Source organism: Anopheles maculipalpis, chromosome X (assembly GCF_943734695.1).
Source record: "Anopheles maculipalpis chromosome X, idAnoMacuDA_375_x, whole genome shotgun sequence".
Lineage (NCBI taxonomy): Eukaryota > Metazoa > Arthropoda > Insecta > Diptera > Culicidae > Anopheles > Anopheles maculipalpis.
In genome coordinates this window covers 11,108,077-11,128,676 of record NC_064870.1, presented here as the reverse complement: position 1 = coordinate 11,128,676, position 20,600 = coordinate 11,108,077, and the positions used below count along the sequence as shown (strand labels likewise).

The following is a 20,600-nucleotide window of genomic DNA, read 5'->3' as shown; positions in this document are numbered from 1 at the left end:
CAGCAGACGAAAGCGAGAGTGAAGCAGTAGGTGACAGAGTTAAAAATGATCCACAACACACAAAACAAGCACGCAGAAAAAAAGATAATGAGAGTGGACACTGACATGAGAAAAACTGCAATAAAAAAGCAACACAGAGGGAGAATGGAAGAACAACAAAAATCAAATGAAAAAGCTTCCCGTAGTACCCGACAGGGCAGCCAGCTGAACACCGATGATCGTTTGCATCTGACCGATCGTCGGCTCGTTCCGTTCGTTCGCTCATGCTCTGTATCTCGCAATCTCTCCACTCCTTCCTCGCTTGTAAGAGCGCAGATGAGGACCGACGAGCTGGCCGGTTGAAGCTGGAGCGCGCGCCCATGCGTTATAAATTCTAATTGAGGCCCTAAACTAAACCTTCCGGTCTGGGGGCTGTAGTACACCCGCCGGCCCACAGTCAGCTTCGGATATTGCACTCTTTTTGTGTGCGTTTGTTGACATGCACAAACACTGCATGAGGGAAAAAATAAGTATTGCAAAAAAAAAGGCTCAAGGTGCTTTTTTGGCCTTTGCAATCCCCGGCTTCTCTGGCATAGTTTAAGAACTCTGGACAAGCCCCGACATGCTGTCTGTCAGCAGTCTTCCCCCTGGAGGAAGAGAGATATGCTGCACAGTTTCAACGTCATATAGCGTAACTGCTACGCCATCAGTGTTGACGGGATTGTTGCCCATTGACATTCCGGGCTGCTCGAAATTCCAACCCCCTATACCCTGGTGTGATGCCGGGTTTGACCTGTATTTAGAAATAGCGAAGAATGTGAAAACAATTCCACACGAAAGCACAAACGGCGCGAGATGCAGAGCAATCTGTCACTAGGATAACCTCACACACGGGGCCAGGGCCTCGCATTTTGATGTGCGAATTTTTTTGTTTTGTGTTTGTTGTGGTTTCGCGAATTATTGTTCGTTTTGTTTGCTGCTGAATTCGCATCGTTTTCGTTGTGTTTGTTGATGTGCATGTGTGTGTGTATGTGTGTATCTGTGCTATCATAGGATTGGTGACATTTTTGCACCGCAAACGATCTTGCGTCACTTGCAGTAATTAGGGACATCAGTAGCGAGATGGATAGAAAGCGTAACGAGGCGATTGTGAGGCACGCAACGCACGGCTTACCGACAGAGTTTATGCATTTTTATGCGAATTTTGCGCCATTTTTTTTTCTTCCTCTTATCGTTCTATTGTTATCGCTATTCTTGTCACGCGACAGAAGTGTCCGCGGTGGATGGATAAAAAGACAGACTTTCCCCATATTCGCATCCGCAACCTGCTTGCTAGATCCTAGATTATTTATAGATTATAAAGTACGCGAAAATGGCAACGCAACGAGAATAAACCCCCAACAACAACAACAACAAAAATGGCGTGCAACAAACCATCCCCAGAAGTAGAGATAAAGGTGGGCGAGCAAACATAGGCAGTCCCAAACCAAACAAAAAAAATCTTCCCCAACGATGCTTTCTTACCGCTTATTCCTTTTTTAATAATGTTTTACCACGCGCCCACTTGATCGATCCAGGCCAAGAGTGCGCTGCTAAGGGGATTGAAAGAGGGGAACGGAAATATTTGCAAACATTTTTGCCTCTTGTCGATCCTGCTGACAACACACCATTTAGCTGATCTTGCTACTTCTGCATCCGTCCGGGAATAGGAAAATGAGACAGGTTGGTTGAACCTGTTGCGTGCGATGTCACTGGCTGCTAATCACCGAGATGTGTGCAATTGGATATGTTCGCTCGCACGTTTACTCTATCTCTACCGCATTTCATCTAATGCGATGAAATTGGACCCACAAGGAAATAAAACTCCCTTAGCGGGAGATCAGAGGGATCGTTCTAATAGGAGAGAGAGTATTTTTTAAGCGTGCTGGGCTCATCCGACTGCAGTTCATACCGATCTGTCATTGACTTGAACGTCTGTCTTGATGTATTGAAGTGAAGCGATAGTAATGATAACTTTCAAGGACAAATGTTGAAGTAACGGTCAGTGTTCACCAGCAGGATCGCCAAGGATTGGTGATACTCCTGGGAATGTGGTGACGCTAACGCTGGTAGAAGCGAAATTCTGGACGAAAAAATGTGGTTAGCAAACGTCCGATTCGGGCTTTCGGATATCGATGACACGCCAAACGTTCACATCCGTAAACGTCACCTGAACCGGTGTAGAGTAGGTGAATTGCCCGGGTATTGAGAACAATCTCTCTGCTACCACACATCCCTACTTCCGCGTCCCAGTATCACAGTTCACCTTCCTAAGCTATCTCTTAGGGTAGGGTTTAAGGTAGACTACAGAAGCATCAGTTTCAATGCTATTAATTCACGCCAAATAGGGGCTCCCGGGTGCCGAAAGTGCAATGTGTGGCGGGTCGCTTTCTTACTCCGGTCCATCCACACCCTCCAGCATGTGTGCGTGCGTGTGTGTGTGTGCAATATAGTTGCCCGGCAAATAGCCAACCAACCAGCTGGATGTGCCGTTTCTGACAACAGTGTTTGATTGAGATTTCCGTGAACTCAATTTGCAACTTCTTCTCGTGTGCCGCCCGGACAAACGCCGGACTGTGATGCTGCGGATTCGTCTTCTGTCGCACGTTTGTGACCCGTTCCCGTCTAGATTCGCTTGCCGTTTTCTTCACGCACCGCAACGACTAATCTCGGCTTTGGTTGCATTTCGAAAACTATCGGACCGGACGGTAAGATGGGTTTTGCAAACGCGTCAACGCGCCTACGGAACTTGCTTTCCAGCAAACTTTGGAAATTCCAGCCCTTGTATAGTATCTCTCGCTTTATGTCTCTCTTTCTCTCTCGCTCTTTCCCTCTCTCTCTCTCTCTCTCTCTCTCTCATGTAGTACTCGGCATTGTATACTGTCCATTTCACAGTTGCAGCGCAGAAAAGTGGAAACCTCAGAGATCAGACCGAGATCTAATCGTCTAGTGATCTGTGTTGCGCCGACGCCAACAGCCACCAACACGCACAACTACCCGTTTATGATAGGTTAGTGTGCCAACACAGTTCCCCTTCCGACAACCGTTCCCGAGGCCTGGAACAGAGTTCTAGAGGCTCGACAAACACGCATGTGTACGTATGGCAGTGAACCGGAACGAGAGATTCGGTGCTCTGATCTCGTGCGTTCTTACCCAATAGATGGCTGCATTACAATAACAAACGGTAGCTGGGGAGGTTATGATGCGGGTAGGATGCTAAACCATTCATTCGTGTGTGTGTGTGTGGCGGAATGGTAAGGATCGAGGTTGCAGGTGGTGGTTGAAGTGTGCGGTTTAGTTTAGACTTTTGTTCCGCTGTCACGCTCCACCTTGGGTGGAAGTTATCGGGCAGCGATGTCACCAAACAACGAGATGGACCAATACACACACTGGCTACGGCGACAATATCGTGCTAGCTCATTATTCAGCGTACGTGTATGAGTGCCGGGAGTCGGATGGAGCAGCAACATACAACTTTTTGCAATTAATAATGGACCAAACGTATCTCGCATCCCACCCATGAAGGCGTTGATGCACTAACGCAGTGTACAGCGGGAAAAAACGAAGTCTCTTGACATAAGCGCTCACGAGAACGCACCTCGAGATTTGGTGAGGCAAAGTTTGGAAGTAATGGCCTGACATGACAGCCGGGCTGACAAGCTTAACTGAACCGTGCTGATACCCAGGGGCAGTCACGCTGATAGTTACCGGCTTCTGGCGCTTCGTACGTGGCGTACCTTACAGCGAGCGTACCTTGCCCACTGGCGATGTGTGCCTTAGCTGCCCGCACTGTTTGTGCAGGAATCAATCGCGAAACAATCAATGCCGAAGTTGCGGCAGACGGAAAGCAACAATACCAAAACAAAAACCCAACCGCCACAACTCCTCCACCAGTAAGTGCATCGGAGCCTGAGACCGGAGGCGTGTAACCAGAAAGAATAAATCTTGCGTCCGGTGTGTACCCTACGCGGCGTGCTGCGCCTGACTTGACAACTTGAAGGGGTTGCACAGGTCATCGCGAGTCACCGAGATAGCGGGTCGGTTGTGTCGGAATACCCGAGTATGCGGCTATGGTGCGTCTGCTTCGGTTTGGCCGAGGTATTTTCAAACCATGCGTCGATAAGGCGTCAAACGCACTGAACTAAGCAACCAATTACGATCAGTGACTACTATCACTTACCAGCGGAATGAAGAGAGAGAGAGAGAGAGAGAGAGAGAGAGAGAGAGAGAGAGAGAGAGCGTGTAAGTGAGCTATGTGTTGTGGCGTATAGCAGAAGCTGCGAGCCCTGTAAGTCAGCGATAGGGATTCTCGAATTCTGGTGCGTTTACTTTTGTTTATTATTACCATTTGCCTAGAGTTTACTGACAACTGGCGATCGGGCAGGGGGAGAGATTTTTTTGAAATTCCACGCTGACTATTACACATCCTACAGGAGCGTCAGTGAAGGGTCGTTTTATGGCGATGAGATTGTTGGGAAAGGGTGTGTGACGGTTACAAGCCCGTTACAGTTGACTGATAATGCGTGATCGCGCAACGTTTGGTGTCGACAACTTCCACAAGGATTTTCTTCACTGCAAGCGCCTATCACTGGCAAGACGTTCTGAGGTAATTGAGACCCTTTCATCCTAAAGCTACCTAATTCCTACCCTTACCTTATTCGATTAAATTGCATGAATCCTGACTGTAGACATAGCTTCACAATGTACAATCTACAATCCTTGCTTCCTTTCAATCTTTAGGAAGCCAACACCTGTGGAGATCCAGAATCTTGCTCTCCTTAAACTCCTGGACTACAACGAAACCAACTGCCAATTCAAACGACAGTCTAACCCAACCACCGAACCTCAGACAACTTCCAGCCAGTGGGAAATACTACGAAAACAAATCTTCGCAAAGCGCTGGCAGACATGGCGGAGCACCAGCAGCAATAGCAAAAAACGAATGACAAAAAAAAAAACGGCACAATAATGATGAAATAACTGCCGGATGTAGGTTTCCTGTTTTTGGGGACCACGGTGGTCGCCGTGGTGAGCGGCTTTAAAGGGAGACAAAGATCCCAAACACTACCGCACGAGATTTGTGGCCCAACATGACCCATCACACGCTTGCGTGTGCATTGCCGGAGGGTAATTTAATTTTTTGACGCGCACACAGCGCTCCGGGTTTCCCTCCGCCATTTTGACGCTTACGTTTATTATTTGTATCAACTCTTCTGTGCGTTTGGATTTGTTGCCCTCTCTTTGCGAGTAGTTCGATGCCGATTCTGCGCGCGGGTTTTCCTATCCTCGCCGCCCCCTTTTTACCCGCCCCGTTGCAAGTGAGCAGTAGGTTCGGTAATTGGTCATTGACGACGAGCATTGGCGGGCACGCGAAATGCTGTGTGCGACAACTTGGTGAATGGTTGCATTTCGATGCCGCACGCAAATGACTCCTAGTGAATCAGCGACACTCGGAGTCATACAATCGAAATGGCCGATCGTGGATGTCAATTGTTCGGATCTTCGGATCTCGGATCTTCGCAACTGATTCTTAGTACACTTTGTAAACAACCCGGAACCGGGACCCAGATTGGCAAGTGATAAGAGGTGGGATGTGTGTGTGTGTGTTTTTTTTTTTTTGGTGCTGTGTGGCATGCCAAAGTGACAGGTTATCATAGTGCGAAGTTCTCGCCTTCACGATGCGTGCGTTGAGCTGTACACTGGACATGTGCACATGCGTTCGCTGGTTGCCCGTACTCTTGGTGTACACTGATGGCGAGAAAATTTTTTCGTTAATTATTTCGTTTATCACTAACCGTTTGTCGTAAAGCGCATGTGTTTTATAGCTTCAATTTTACGACCATCGGATGAACTATGTCACCTTTTCCCCGGGGTCGGTCGCCATCGCGCTTGCGGAACGGATTTGGTTTGCCGGGATCAGACCATAAACTTCTGTAGAACTTTTTCACCCATTATCGGCAGCGCTGTCAATGATGCCGAACTTCCCAAAGTACGGAACGGGCAGGATGGGTCCCTGCTTTGGGAACCAATATCAAATCTGTGCTCGGAGCAAGCTAACAGTAGCTTCGATTATACGTGACCTCACCAGCAAATTAGTTCCGCGTAAAGAAAGGCCATAAAATATGCTCGTTGCTGTTTGCTATTACCGTCGACTGTTCCAGACCTCTCAGGCACTCGCAACGCACGGTGTCAATACGGTGTGGTGCAATTTTTCGATCGGGTGACTTTCATACGATTACAAATGGCGGTCGCTTCAAAAATTCGACACAGCACACATGTTTCACATAGTTCGTATCGGTGTCGGTTCTATACAGGCAATCATATTCCAGCCGGCGAGGGCGTTAAACTGTGATCCTGTAAGTGTAGGAGAACCCATTCCGTCACCGGTCATGACACACACACACCCTTGCACACAAGAGGCACGGAGTGAAATCTCTGAGACGCGATCATGTGTAATTTGATTTTTTCCCAAGCGTCGAGCTATCGATGGGTTGTAGGATGTTTGCTTAAGCTCGAATGCACAGGCAGCAATAACAAAAAAAAAAGAAGACGTTAGTCACAATCGGTTAGCTGGAGCATCGGAATAGCCCAGCAAACCGCAAACAAACAACTTTATAGATGCTGGAGCATCTTTGATGTGTGCTCTTGTGCTCTGCGCAAATAAAATCGATTAATTTGATTTCTGTAAGGAAGTCCTGACATTTTTTGAACTTCGCCAAGTTTTGTTGTTTCGCGTCTACTTTACGAGATTGGTACTGCACTAATTTTTAACAAACATCTTTTTTTTTCCACGTCACAATAACTCATCATACCTCCCCAACATGGCGACTATCAATTAAATAAATCCTCCGATCCGATCTTTCCGATTGCAGTGCCTCATTTTAGCAGGAATTGGAGTTTATATTCCCGTACGCTTTCTTATTTCTCGCCTGTTTCCTTTTGCGCCGGTACCACTGATTAGCGTTGTGCCTATGGTGAGCGTAATTTGAAAAAGAAAAAAAAAACGCGCACTATCTAATCACCAGAAGGGAACGACGATTAGGTTCTCCTCCGTGGCGATCTGGACAGTGCGCGGGAATATTATCGACGTTATTTAAAAAAAAAAGGGAAGCGTTTTACGGCTAGGAAAAGAAAAACACGCACACACACACACATACACATGCCACGTTGAAGTGTACTGAAGTTGTGGTGTTTTTTTTTTCATCTCAAAGTTGTAGAGGAAAAAAGGATTTTTTCGACTTCCCCCCGGAGACCCACAGAGAGACAATTACACGAGGGCCGCTGTTACGCGATAAGGAAGAAATAAAAATGGCTGTTCAATTGGCTGTGTAACTATGTGCACACGGCTGAAACATTCCGGACACGTACGTAATTAGACTCGTTCTTAGCATTTGGGCGCAAAGAGAGTCGTGCACCGAAATAGCCGCAATGGAGCGGAATCAGCCAAGCTAATCGATCACAGCATCAAGCGGGAATCGGTACCATGCTGTGGGTTCAATTCAAATTCTATCCGCACCGTTCCACCGTAGTGAGGACTGACTGTTCAATTACGTGATATCAGCAAGCCCTCAGATGACCTTAGAAGGTCGTTAAGCGAAAGAGAAGACCAACAACATATTGAATTCCGCGACATTTATGGCACCAAAACCTTGAAAGGTCTCGACCTGCAATTTATGATTTCCTTGAGTTGATTTTACCTAATGTAATTAATCGTTAAATCCGCTTTACGAGCTATAATACAAGCTAATGTGGGGAAAAGATAATGCATATGAGGATTTCAAAGTTTCGAATCCCAATCCTAGTTAGATCCGAATTGAATTGTGTCTCAATCGAATCCGAATCGCAAACAAATACCAATCGATTCCCATTCATTCGAATCAAATCCGAATCCTAACTGAAATCGAATTGGGTCGTGTCCTTATCGTATCCGGCTTCGAAACGAATCCCAGCTCAAACGCATTCGTATCTAAATCAACCCCGAAATGGATCGTATCATAATCAAATCTGAGTCCCAAACAAGTACCAATCGGGTCCGAATTGAATCAAATCCCAATCAAATTCGAATCTCAAACACATTCGTATCCCAATCCAAACCGAATTGGATATTGTTCTAATCGAATCTTAGTCCCAAGAAAGTAGCAATCGAATCCAAATTGGATCGAATCCCAATTCAATCAGATTCTCTAACGAATTCGTATCCCAATCGATCCCGAAGTGGATCGTGTTCTACTCGAATCTCAGTCTCAAATAGATACCAATGGCATCCTAATCAGATCAAATCATAATCAACCCCAAATCGGATTGAATCCCAATCGATTACAAACTGAATCGTATCCCAATAGGATCAGATTCTCAAATGAATCCCAGTCGATATTCGAAACAGATTTCTTAACACTAGAACCGCCAATGGGACTTTTTTGTCACATCGAACTCGAAAAAGGTGTGTTAATCCGCTTGCCGTAGTGACATCCCATTGTAATTATCTGACTTTTATTTATTTTTAACGATCTTTCGAATGCGCCCATACAAAATTGTATATTCCATATGGTACTTTAACAAAAATAATTTCCAACCTAGAACTGCCATATGGGACATTTTTGTCCCATAGGCAAACAACGTTGTAATGGCTGGTATTGCTCATGTCAACGAGTGACGGATGTGCATCTGCAAGTCTGGAAGCACTGGCGCGTACGCGTTTTCGTTACAATACATGTAAATGCGAATAGAACAATAAAAATGGGCGAAAGTATTCAACTACCTACGTGCATTTACTTTTGCTTACTACATAATTATTTTTTCGCTATCATCAATCGGCTAGTCTATAAACGCATCATTTTCGTACACTCTACCACAGTTTTAGTGGTAGCACTGGTTCGTCTTATTTCCCCGCAATCGCCCGCTCTTCATCTAAAGCATCAACTGCTGGCTATTGTGCATTGGGATCCCCAGCACAATACTTGCAGGTCCAAACAAGTACCCTACACGTTTCGATGTGTCGGCTTGCTTGGTCGTTGTGTATGCTCTCCAAACACCCGCACAACCAGTGTGCCTGGTGCACTTAGGACATAGAAAATCAAAGTCATTGTACAAAGAAAACTGTGTCTTTATACAACTCGATCAAGTACGGAATTGATGTAGGTGATCAAATGTGTAGAAAGTACTCCGTAAAAAGTTTGCTCTTTGGCAAGAAATTGCCAAAGAGCACGCTGAAAATAAGAGCGTCAACGCTAACTTCCCTGTGTCAGGTGCTAGAGGTTCTCGTCGGCGCTGCCAGGTTCAAATGTCTTGTCACGAGGGTAAAAATGCTAACGAATGCTTCACATGCAATAGACCAGTATGTAAAAAATGTACTAAAAGTGTTTCGTACGTATGCGTTTCATGTGAGCCAGGGTCTAATGCAGCAATGTGATATTTTGAAACCTGAAGATGTGTTATAGATGCTAGAAATAATTAATCTAGGTGCTCGTTTTGCTTTCGAAGCTGTGTCCTCTTCTTTTGGCAATTTAAAGCTGTATTGGCATAAAAATTTGTGAAATGTTTCTAAAGGGAGTCACAGACGCTTGCATAGACCCAAACAACTTGGAACAAAAGATTTGTTTTATTATCATAAAAACTCTACTTATCACATGATTATTTCCATAATTTACAGCTCTAAGCCTAGATTTACTGTCGTTCAACTCTGTAAGGAATAATTATAAACGTTTATTGCTAATAATCCTATAATTTTATATTAGTGTAAAGAAAACTTGGTCCTTGGTGTAAAGAAATCCTTGGTTGGGCAGATGATACGTTCAAACGATTACCTCAATTCGATTTTTTTTTATTATAGATTGAGTTGCTAACAAAGCTTTATTATACCAAATTGTGAGTTTTATGCATTATTTTACCTCGAGAAACCCTTAGGTAATAATAAACATGTGAAAATATGTTTACATAACGTATGGTACAAAATTGTCCCATATGGTGGTTCTAGTGTTAATCGAATCCTTATAGAATCCGACGCCTGGTATTAAGATCCAGTCCGATTCGAACCTTTCCATGGGGATGGAGTCTTTTATTCTTCCCGAGTCTCGAATCTGCCAACACTAATCCCGCTTCCAGCGTCCGGCTCCAAAGCTAAAATCTAGCATATGTCACTAGAATTGCTCCATAAACAAAACAAAAAAGTCAGCGGGGGAAAAATCCAAAATATTCATTCGACATAATTTTATTACTTTGAAGTACGTGACACGAGCAACAAGTGTGTGCCACGTTTCGATACGCGAAGCGTGAATTCTTGACTAGAACCACATGCTCTAAACAGAAAAATCGGAACGATCCGGAAAGTGTCGATGGTAGAATCGTAGGCCTAAGGATGGAGAATAGGAAAATAGAACCAAAAACGGCAAGCTGCTCTGCCCGGCCGTTATGCACCAGAGCATGATGTCCAATCACTATTTCCAGGTCAGCCAACAGGTTCCGGTAGGCGCGAACGTTAAATTCTTTCCCTCCCTCCTCTTCCATCCCCAATGGCCAGAGGACGGCAGGGAAGAGAAGAGCCAAAGAGAATGGGTAAAGAAGCTGCGAGGTGCATCATTGTTCGCTTGCCGATTGCGGAGGCGCAATCGCGGCGCGGTAGTAAACCACGCAACACCACAAATTGTCACAGATAAGGTCACCGGCACAGGGGAATGGGGAAGGGGGAAGCACAGGGGAGACACTATTATAATTTTGCCTCCATTATGAGTGTATTAGCAACGATGGTGGCAGCTAAGCCTAGCGGCGCATCCACAGCATCCAGCACGGACTTTATGCTCCCGTTCTATGTCGCGACCCCTGCGCGCGCGTTCAATCTTTTATGCCGTTTGCACGTACACGATTCGTTCTGATGTACGAGGTACGCGTGAGTGAGCTTGTGAAATGTGGTTGCAGTGTTGGACCTGGGTGAATCACATCACAAGATCAGGTACGTGCACCACTGATGCAAATAATCTTAATACAGCCTCCTTATAATATTCTTAATCTCTTAGCTGAATTATCTTAACCACAACCGATTGCTTCCATGAACCTGTCAACTAATTTCGATAAGTACTTTTAATAATTAACCTGCTCACCCCGCCTAATAGCCCTAATAGGCCACTAAAACCTCATTAATAGCTCACTAATAATGACGCCAGATACCTGAAATCGCTCCAATGGAGGAAAAAATCAAATAAATACGATACTGATTCACTAATAGTGTGTCATCGCTCAGATAGTTATCGCTCAGAATAGTCACACCGCTAGAAACCATCCGAAGGAATGCGGACAGTTAAAAAAAAAAGTGGAAAGAAAAATAACTGCATGGAAGTGTTGCATTCAATTCCGATGCTCTGATGCAGCTCCCTTCCCGCTGAAGGTTGGTAATAAAAAGCCCACAAAAAAAAGCTAATAAAGGTAATAATAATGAGCAACAGTTCTGTCCGCATGAGTGATGGGATGATTGTGTGAACAGGAATGGAGAAGAATTTGATGGATCAAACGTGTTGCTGCACGACAAGACACCTGCACAAAGAGGGATGCAGCTAAGGTGGAGTCCGAGGGGTGTGGAAGTGGTTTCAACTTTATGGACGTTAATGCGCCCTTCGAAATTATGACACTCTCCGGACACCTAATTTCGGAAGCCCAAATGGCAGTATGAGACAGCGTTAATGAATGGATGATTGCGAAAAATGCAAGATGGGATCAGAGATCACCTACCTGATCGGGACACCGATTGATACAGCCCGTTTCGAGGTCCTGAATAGCGCCAGAATAGTCGTCCTCGGCGAGCTCACCGGCAACACCGGCTACGGTCGACCCGTGCACACCGTTTGATAGCAGGACGGTAGTTAGCGCGAGCGTTAGCAGTAGTAGCACCGTTGATAGCGGACAGTTGACGGTTGACGGACGCCCCACCAGCCATTGATTGATGGGCGGTGCCGTACCGCCACGGTTCCGGGCCCTTCCGGTTCCGGTTGGCCCCAGGGGCCATGCGTTAGACATTGCGTACACCAAGCACGCTCCCCTGCTAGAATTGCTGCCTCGGGGTAGGGGGAGATGGTGCGTGATCCACCGAGCCAGTGGACACTTTAAATTTCGGAATTGAAGCAACGCGTTGCGCGTGTTTTAACTCACCGGGACCGGAAATTTCGCGAAAGTCCTTTGCGCGCTTTGTGGAGCCCTTCCCCCAATAGAAATTATTTTAACAACCACAAAAAAAGAGCTGATCCAAAGTAACACTGTCACCAAAGTGCAGAACACAACAGTTTCGCTCGCTTTTCACAAATGTTAGGACCCTTTTCTACGTAGGACGCATTTAGTGCTCCACTGATTCACCTTTGCCCAACCGCAACGGTATGGCACAATATTAAAGCCAAACTCCACGCGAGGAACACTCGGTGACGGTTTGTACCGTATTGCTACGTTTAGCTTTTATTTCATTTAGCACCATTATTAATTAATCATACTTAAAACATTAGCAGCTTTTCTTAACAAGCACCATTAACACCTTTATTGCACTATGCACAACGCCAAACACACACTTCTGTTCAATAAGTTAACCTTTTTTCGCGTAACACTTCTGCAGCTCGGCACGGCAAACAGCTTTTGCGTAGAGTTTTCCGTTTAAGTTTAGCGCGTGTTCCGACAAAAGCTACCAGCAAATTTACACGATCACACCGCACGAAAAGCACGCACCAGAGTGTGATCCCGCTTGGCTCGATCAGTTACAACTGCGCTCGGATGATGCGCTCCCATTCGAATGTACGATCCCGAACGTGAAACGAGCGTTCATTCCGGTGCACGATCCCCGATAAACCTCTCACTCGCTCTCGCTCTCGCACTTTCTCACTCTCTCTCTTTCTCTTTCGCACACTTGCGCGTTCATTCGTTCATCCAAGGGCGAACATACTTCTAGCCTGGAAGGCAACATGAATCGGGAACAAAAACATTAAAAGTGCTCGAAAAGTGTGCTGAACGATGGTGAGTTATATGTTTTGTTTTTTTTTTTTTAATATCGATTCTGGTACACAACTGCACTGCAGATTCATTCTGCCGGTTTTGCTTTTGCACTGGCCATTCATAATTTCGGTGGATTGGGTGAAGTCATGCTTGACTTGTATTTTTGCTTATATTAATTTATTTTCACATTTAATTAGTGTTTTCTAGTCACAATACGGCGTACAGCCGTCATGCTAAAATAAATAATAATAAAAATAATGTTTTCCAGTAAAGGTATAGTAGGTACAGATGCTAGTCTCATAGGCTTAAAGGCGCCACTAATATTACAACCTTGAGAGGTGTTTATACAGATCCTACCACCTCTCAACACCTACCATTTCGAGCCTTCCATGACTCAACTTGATGAGGCACAGGAAATTTAAAAGCTCTTCTTCTTCTTCTTGCCTGAACGACCTAATAGGTCAAACCGGCCAATCGAAATGGCTTACTAATCATGCTATTATCACGTAGTTGGATAATCACTCTTCTCAACGGGGGAACGATCTGAATGGAATTTGTGCCTATGTGTCGCCATGTGTAGAACGGCGCCATTCTCGGTAAAGTATAACGTCATCATGTATGCAAGATGCTTTACCAATCTTTGTTCCACCAAATGGTGAACGGAACGGCAATAAGGGCTGGCCGTCCTTGATGAATAAAAAAAAAATGATGAACGAAACAAGAAAATGTGTTAGAAAAAATTAGAATAGTAGTTTTTGAGTCAGTTGTTAGATATGCTAGATACTTTTTGTGCCAACTACCTTAAAGTTGAACATGTTACGTCTAGAAATATCCTCTGTCTATTCTATTGTTTAGCTCTAAGTCCAAAGAAATAGCTGTTGAGCTAATTACCATTAAACGTGTTAAAGCGGGTTATAAGATTTACAAATCTTTAGATTTGTAAATAACATTTAGAAATCTCAATATAGCTTATAGCTCAATAACTATTTAAATATTGTTCATATCCATATCAAGTGTTAAGGTGGCACCAATAGCTCTGATTGCTTCCTCTTACTCGCCTTACTCGAACAGGAAAATAATGTTTCTAAGTTAACAAGTTTAAACAATAGCTCAAATAATGAACTGGTGGGATCCCCTGTATTCGAAAGCTGTTCACTTTCGGGAGAATGGAGTCGCTTCTACCTTCTCGCTCATATCTTCGCGATGAACCGTACGAGTACGACCTATTGATCGCAGGGAAACACAGGGAAAGCGAATGAACATCACCTAGCACCAACCACAAACTGATCGTGCCACTCAACATTTAAATATATTACATTCCGCCACTAGTCAACAGATGGCAGCACCGAGCGCAACGAATTGGAAAACGCTTGTGCACGTTTGCTTTTTCTCTTTTTCTTTGCTGTACAGGAAATTCTGTCTTCTTTTTACATTGCCGAACAGTAACAGCACATGCCAGATTTGGTTTTGCACCCAGCTGGTATCGCATTACACCCAAGAGTCAAGGGGTCCTCGCTTTGGGACGTATCAATTTCATCCAGTTCTTTGTTGCTCGTTTGTACTGGTTCAACCTATTTTAACCTTTTTACCGATCGGAACCCTTTTTGTTTTGCGGTGTAAGATCCGATGCCGCCTGCTGGAGAAAGGATTGATTGAACAACCATCGAGATGAAATAGTACAGACACATGTGTCGTTAAAGTGACATTAACTTTGAACAATTTCGAATCTGTTAAACATGCCTAGCTAAAGGAAACATTTTTCATTCAACTTACCAGAACTTCCATTGCCTAGTTCGCCAATTCATTTCTAGGAAACTCGTTCCAGAACTGCATTCCTTCATCCCCGGCAGCATCTGATTTCCGCCAGGTTCGAGTATACCTGATCCAGCAAACGAGCTCGCTGCCGCTTGCTGAACCTTCCTGGTGGTGGTTATGAGTCCAGCATTCTTAACACATTTGACATTCAGGGCTAAGATGACTCGCCAAAGATGAACTCGGCTAAATACAGCAAGTAAAGGGTTATAAGGGTATTGAATACCACCCACAAGATTTTCTCTCTGTTTCTAAAAGAGATCGACTGGTCCCATTCGCTGAAGAGACTGCTATCATCTCTTCCATTATTTCGAGGCCACATATGACAGCATAGCTTGGCTAAAAACGCAATACGATGAACTCATTCGAAATTCTGGTCAATCTGACTAGGCTTGTAAGAGTGCCAATGGAAAACATTAAAAATCAGATAAAAGTGGAAGAAAAACTCTCAGCGCCCTTTGCTACTCATTTGCCTGCGTCATCTAGATGGTATTGCTTGTCTTCTCTTCAATCTGACGCTAGAGATAACCACCCGAGAATCTTGACATATGTTCAAGACATAGTCGATGTAGCAGGAGCAAACTAAAGGACCAAGCATCAAAACCAGGCCGCTGACCAGCTAACAAACACTGATTTAAACAGCTGATTTCTTCTTCTTCTTCTTCTTGGCCTGCTCAAGATTGAGCACGTCGCGTCGACATGGCCAAGTCTCCAATCAGTTTCCAGAGGACCGGTAGAGGACTACCGGACGTATCAAGGTGCGGTAAATCGTACATTTCGTGTGTTGTTGGAGTCTTCTGGACCGCAGGAGTTTGTGGAGTCCGTAGTAGACACGATTCCCCTGAACAATGCGCCTTCGGATTTCGCTGCTTACGTTGTTGTCCGAAGTTACGATCGTACCAAGGTAGCAGAACTCCTCTACCACCTCGAGATCGTCGCCGTCAACTGATACTCTACTTCCTACTCGGGCTCATTCACGATCAGATCAATTCTATTAGCCTCGCGTTTCAGTCAGGTGTACGCCTCGCACACTGCCGCAGTTGTCCGTCCGATGATGTCGATGTCATCCGCGAAGCCAAGGAATTAGAGAGATCGGGTGAAAATCGTATCCCGGATGTCGAAGCCCGCGCTTCGCATGACACCCTCCAGAGCGATGTTAAGCAGTGATTGGTGTACACATAAATCGGTCCGGACCGCTCCGCCATAGATAGGACTGTTCTGACTATCTAACTACGTGGTGCCAGCAAGTCTAGTATGCCATCGGATGGCCGGCTTGACTTGAACAGGTCGAAAAGTCAAGAAGAAGGAGAGAACGAAGAAGTGAAGGATGATAGGTGATCGCAGCTTTAAAGTCGTCCAAAACTTCACCTAATTGCAGCTTAAAGTCAGTACCGATAACGTGTGTGCAAGGATGCTTGACGCCAACCGGTCGTATAAAACAGCCTGAGGAATCTTCTCCACTCAGAACACCTGTCACGACGGACGAAGCTGGGACAGAACTACTATGTATGTCTCTGATGCATGAACTTGATCTTAAATTGACGAAAGGCGCTGAGCGGGATATTTTGACCTGCGTAGAAGCACCTGTAGAAGGACCACCATCGTGCAACGAATAAGACTCGCCAGGTGCCAGGCAGCCTGGTGACGTCATGATAATGGCACTGGACAACCCAACCCGCAAAGTCTCTGCAGGTCGTCCACATGGACAGGGGAGGCTCGGTAGACCCGGCCAAAAACATAGACGGGAGTGATGACGTTGATGATACGCAAAACATTGTTCTTTCCAGTTAGCGCGTCAGACAAATACAAAGACAAAGGAAACTATTAGAACAACATATCCCAATAGTTACTGATTCTATTTCTCCATTTGTTTCTTGTTTCTCTGTGTGTTTGTGATTTGGGTTTTTATCAAACATCTGTCATCACCTCTGTCAGCCGGGTGATCTGCTCAACACCTTGGGGAAAGTGGCATTAAAATCGTCTAGCTTGTATCGTACACATGCTTTACTAAAGTGTGTTAATCGTGTTTGTATGTGTAGACGCAACATAATTTTTTGTTTGTTTGTTTTCGTTAATTCTTGACCACCTTTACCACCTTTTCGTGGCCCGCAATCTTCACACACACGCATACACTGAACTAGTTAACATTAGTGTTCTTATCTATTTTTTTAGGTAAATCCCCTGCCTGACACACTTCAGTTACTAAAACATCTTTTTTGCGAGGGATTCTGTCTCATTATAATTTTTTGTTATCGTTTCGTAGAGTGTTCAGGGGTTCCCATTTTACGTCATGTTTGCCTGGCTGCTGTGAGATGTCTCCGTTTTTTTTTAAATTATTTCCCTTATTTAATCCATCGTCCCGTTCGTAGAGAGTGTTGGCCATGATCGCTAGATGATTATTTTGTCCTATCTAAACGGAGAAACATTTCCACCACAGGCCTTGCTCATGCGCCGAAAGCATTGGGCGCTTCCAACGGCATCACATTTTTTTTCTAGTAATTTTACTGTTTTTTATTTGTGTTTTATTTTCTTCTTCGCATTTCTTTTTATTTTGCCTAATTTTGTATAACTATACGATCATCTATTTATCGGCATAACAGGGATAACAAGGAAAATGGGAGAAAAGTGGGATATTAGTTACAAGAAAGGAACGTCAGCGTGTCAGAAGGATCAAAGTGATCAAACCACACAACGAAATGCGATCGAGCTAGCGTCGTGTTAATACACCGTGCATAACTTTAGGCGCCATGTGGCGTGTACTACGCCGTACACCAGACCCGTTCAGGGATTCTTTCGCTTCGTTAGGGAAAGAAAGAAGGAAAAAAAAACTAACGTAAAGTATTTCACAAGCCCAACGACGTGTTATAACGTCTAGCCTGCTAGGGAAAGGAAAATATAATACCTATATAATATGTATATATATCTATAATAATTGTATATATCTATTCATATGGGGTTTTGTTTTTTAAAACAACTATTCCGTAGAACAGTGCGCACCGTACGTTAACCTGCTTTGTTTTTCACGTTCCACAATATAACGATCAAATAAAACACATGCACATCGAATGTCATACATACACACACACACATTACGTTCCACTGTTTCTTTTTGTGTTTGCTTGTTTGCCCTACTACGCGTCCACTAGCTTGTAAAATTTCACGTGGCTGGTCTACGCTAAACACGGTCTATTAAACCACCAAGCCCGACAAGCCAATGCTCTCGTTTTGACCGTACACACACCCGTGTGAGAGTGTGATTGGCCAGCCAGGGAAAACATGCGTTTGCGTGTGCTCGAGTTCTAGGCAGTAGCCTTAAATGCACGCAACATTCACGTGGCTCGAAGGCTACAGATGGGCAGATGGGTGCGTAAAATTTTACTGTGTTAAGCAGTCATACAGATTAGATGCAAGCTGCCGGATGAGCGACTGTTTTAGGGTCAGCAGATTTTCCAAGATGCTCCTCAATTGTATGCAATTGTGCAACGTGAAGGGCGGTAAAAGATACGAGAAGGCCCCTCTCCCTTCTTGAGGAAATTTGATCGACACTGTGAGAAAAACGCTTAAATGTATGCAAAGCGTAGTACATGTCCCTGTGGTTGGTGATTTTCAGTGTGGTCAAAAATGATTGGATTCGATGGTAGAAAATTTTGTAACCCCCTTTTCTTTCCCTCCAACGAGCACTAGGCTTAACCTCAGGGTTAAAATGCCCACTCTCGGTTGGTCCACGGTTCTAAAATCTGACCGATAATTTATCCTTAGTAACATATTCATACGAAGCTTTGTGCCGAGCAGAGAGGATCAATACACTTACGAGAAAGCAGAACATGTTCGTTTGTTCTGTTTAAGGACTAATGGTCATTGTATTTATCGACCGATTTAGAGCACACCGAAAACGCACTGTGCGCATGGGGTTTGCCATTAATGATGGCAGATTGGGGATAGAATAGGAAGATTCGAATCGGATTGGATACTAATTGAAGGATTCGATCCGATTGGGATTCGATTAGGATTCGTTTGGGATTCGATTCGGATTCCATTGGGATTAGAACGATCGGAAACTACTGCATTCGGTCCAAACCGACTAGGGTTCTTTCCGATTGAGATTTGAGTAGGATTCCATTGAAATTCGATTGGGCTTCTTTACGGATTAGATGGGTAACTAGCGTAGAACATCATTGTTTTTTGTCGTATTTTTGTATCCTCAAACTGCGGTATTTTATCCTGTATGCTGAACCTTTCAAAGCATTTTTTTTGTTGTACATCATTGACCAGAAATTTGATTTGCCGAGTAGATAGATAATTTAATCTAATTTTTTTAGATTGCTAATTTCGACTATTCTAGGAATCTATTTGAAACGAAATGTTGTATGAGTATGCAGTATGGCTGAAAATAATTTCTAGCGTTAACTCTTCAACCCACCCGCCAGGCGTATCCGGATTCTGAGATTCGAATCCTTGTAATGATTAGGATTCGAAGACTCGCATCCCCATTGAGATTCGCTTTTCCCATCACTAGTTGCCATGCCCTACTACTAGTGAAGCTAAGAAACCTGGGCTTCTCTCAGGATTTATTGTCCTGGCTGAATTCCTACCTTTCCATGCGTAAATGTGTGGTCAAGATTGGTCCCGCCACAGAGCATAACATAGTCAGCTCTGCTTACAAGACGCTAGGTCTGATCAGGCGCTTAATCTCCGAGCTAACGGACCCTTAATGTTTTACAACCCCTGTATTGTGCTCATATCAGTCCCTTTATGGAATATGCTAGCGTCGTATAGTGTCCTTCAGGTTCCGTCTCGGTCACACGAGTAAAAAGGATGCAAAAACTTTTCATTACCACCCTTAACTCGTTGTCAGCTCCTGGAGCTTCAGATACTGGAAAGCAGGAGTCATCAGACGAAAGCCATGCTCGTAGCGAGTTTACTCCTACGAGCCAACGACACGCCCTACCTTACTCTCCTCCATTCTTCTCTATGCTCTTATCTAAACTCAAGGACTGTGTTATTCAATTTGTATTGCACAGTGCGTTTTCGGTGTGGTCAAATTCGTTTGAAAAATGAAATGATAATTATTCCTTAAAATAATTCCTAGACAGGGGGTGGGCCAGTGGTGTAGAAGACATCGGCGCCAATGCTCAAACGGCACCACCGGGGTTCAAATCCGATCAGGACCGTCCCCCCGTAGTGAGGACTGACTGTCCAACTACGTGGTATCGGCTAGTCTAGTAAGCCATTCACTGGCCGGCGTGACCTTAGAGGTCGTTAAGCCAAGAAGAAGAATTCATAGACAGAATAGAGAACATGAAAAGTGAATCATAAATAGCATTAGAGCATATGACTTTCTCACCAAACATGTTCGGCTATTTGTTAGGAGCACCTTTCGTCCATGCTCAAAACAAATCTTCCTTTGAATATGTTCCAAGGAATATCGTGTAACATATAGGCCAGATTGTTCAACCGTGGACCTACCGAAAATGAGTAGTAAACCTTGACGTTAAACTTAGTGCTCGTGAGGAGTAGCAAAGGGTTTTTATAACCAAATTTCTTTGTTTCTAATATTTGTTTCTAATTTATTCCTATTTCTTTTGACCACACTAAAAACACACTGTGCGACGCGTTACCACATTTAGACGTTTTTCATACAGTGCCGAACAAATTTTACCATCTCGGGGACAGTCTCGAGTCTTTCGCCGTTGCACACATACTGCTCAAGAGGAAGAGCCTACTCGAGTCCTTTACCCATCCGGCTTATATAACTAAAAACAGACAATAACTCTAACGTAGCAGAAGACTAGAATGAGTATTTTTGTGCT

General features: G+C 44.4%; 1 protein-coding gene across 1 annotated transcript in view; it reads right to left on the bottom strand.

Moving 5' to 3' along the window:
* The window catches only part of LOC126561847 (protein sevenless), a 34,053-nt gene extending 22,013 nt beyond the window's left edge, over positions 1-12,040 (bottom strand). The window contains exon 1 of the mRNA XM_050218187.1: positions 11,737-12,040. Coding sequence (XP_050074144.1) covers positions 11,737-12,021 — 285 coding nt within the window. The 5' untranslated portion in view covers positions 12,022-12,040. The remainder of the gene's footprint in view (positions 1-11,736) is intronic.
* Between the last annotated feature and the right edge of the window lie 8,560 nt (positions 12,041-20,600).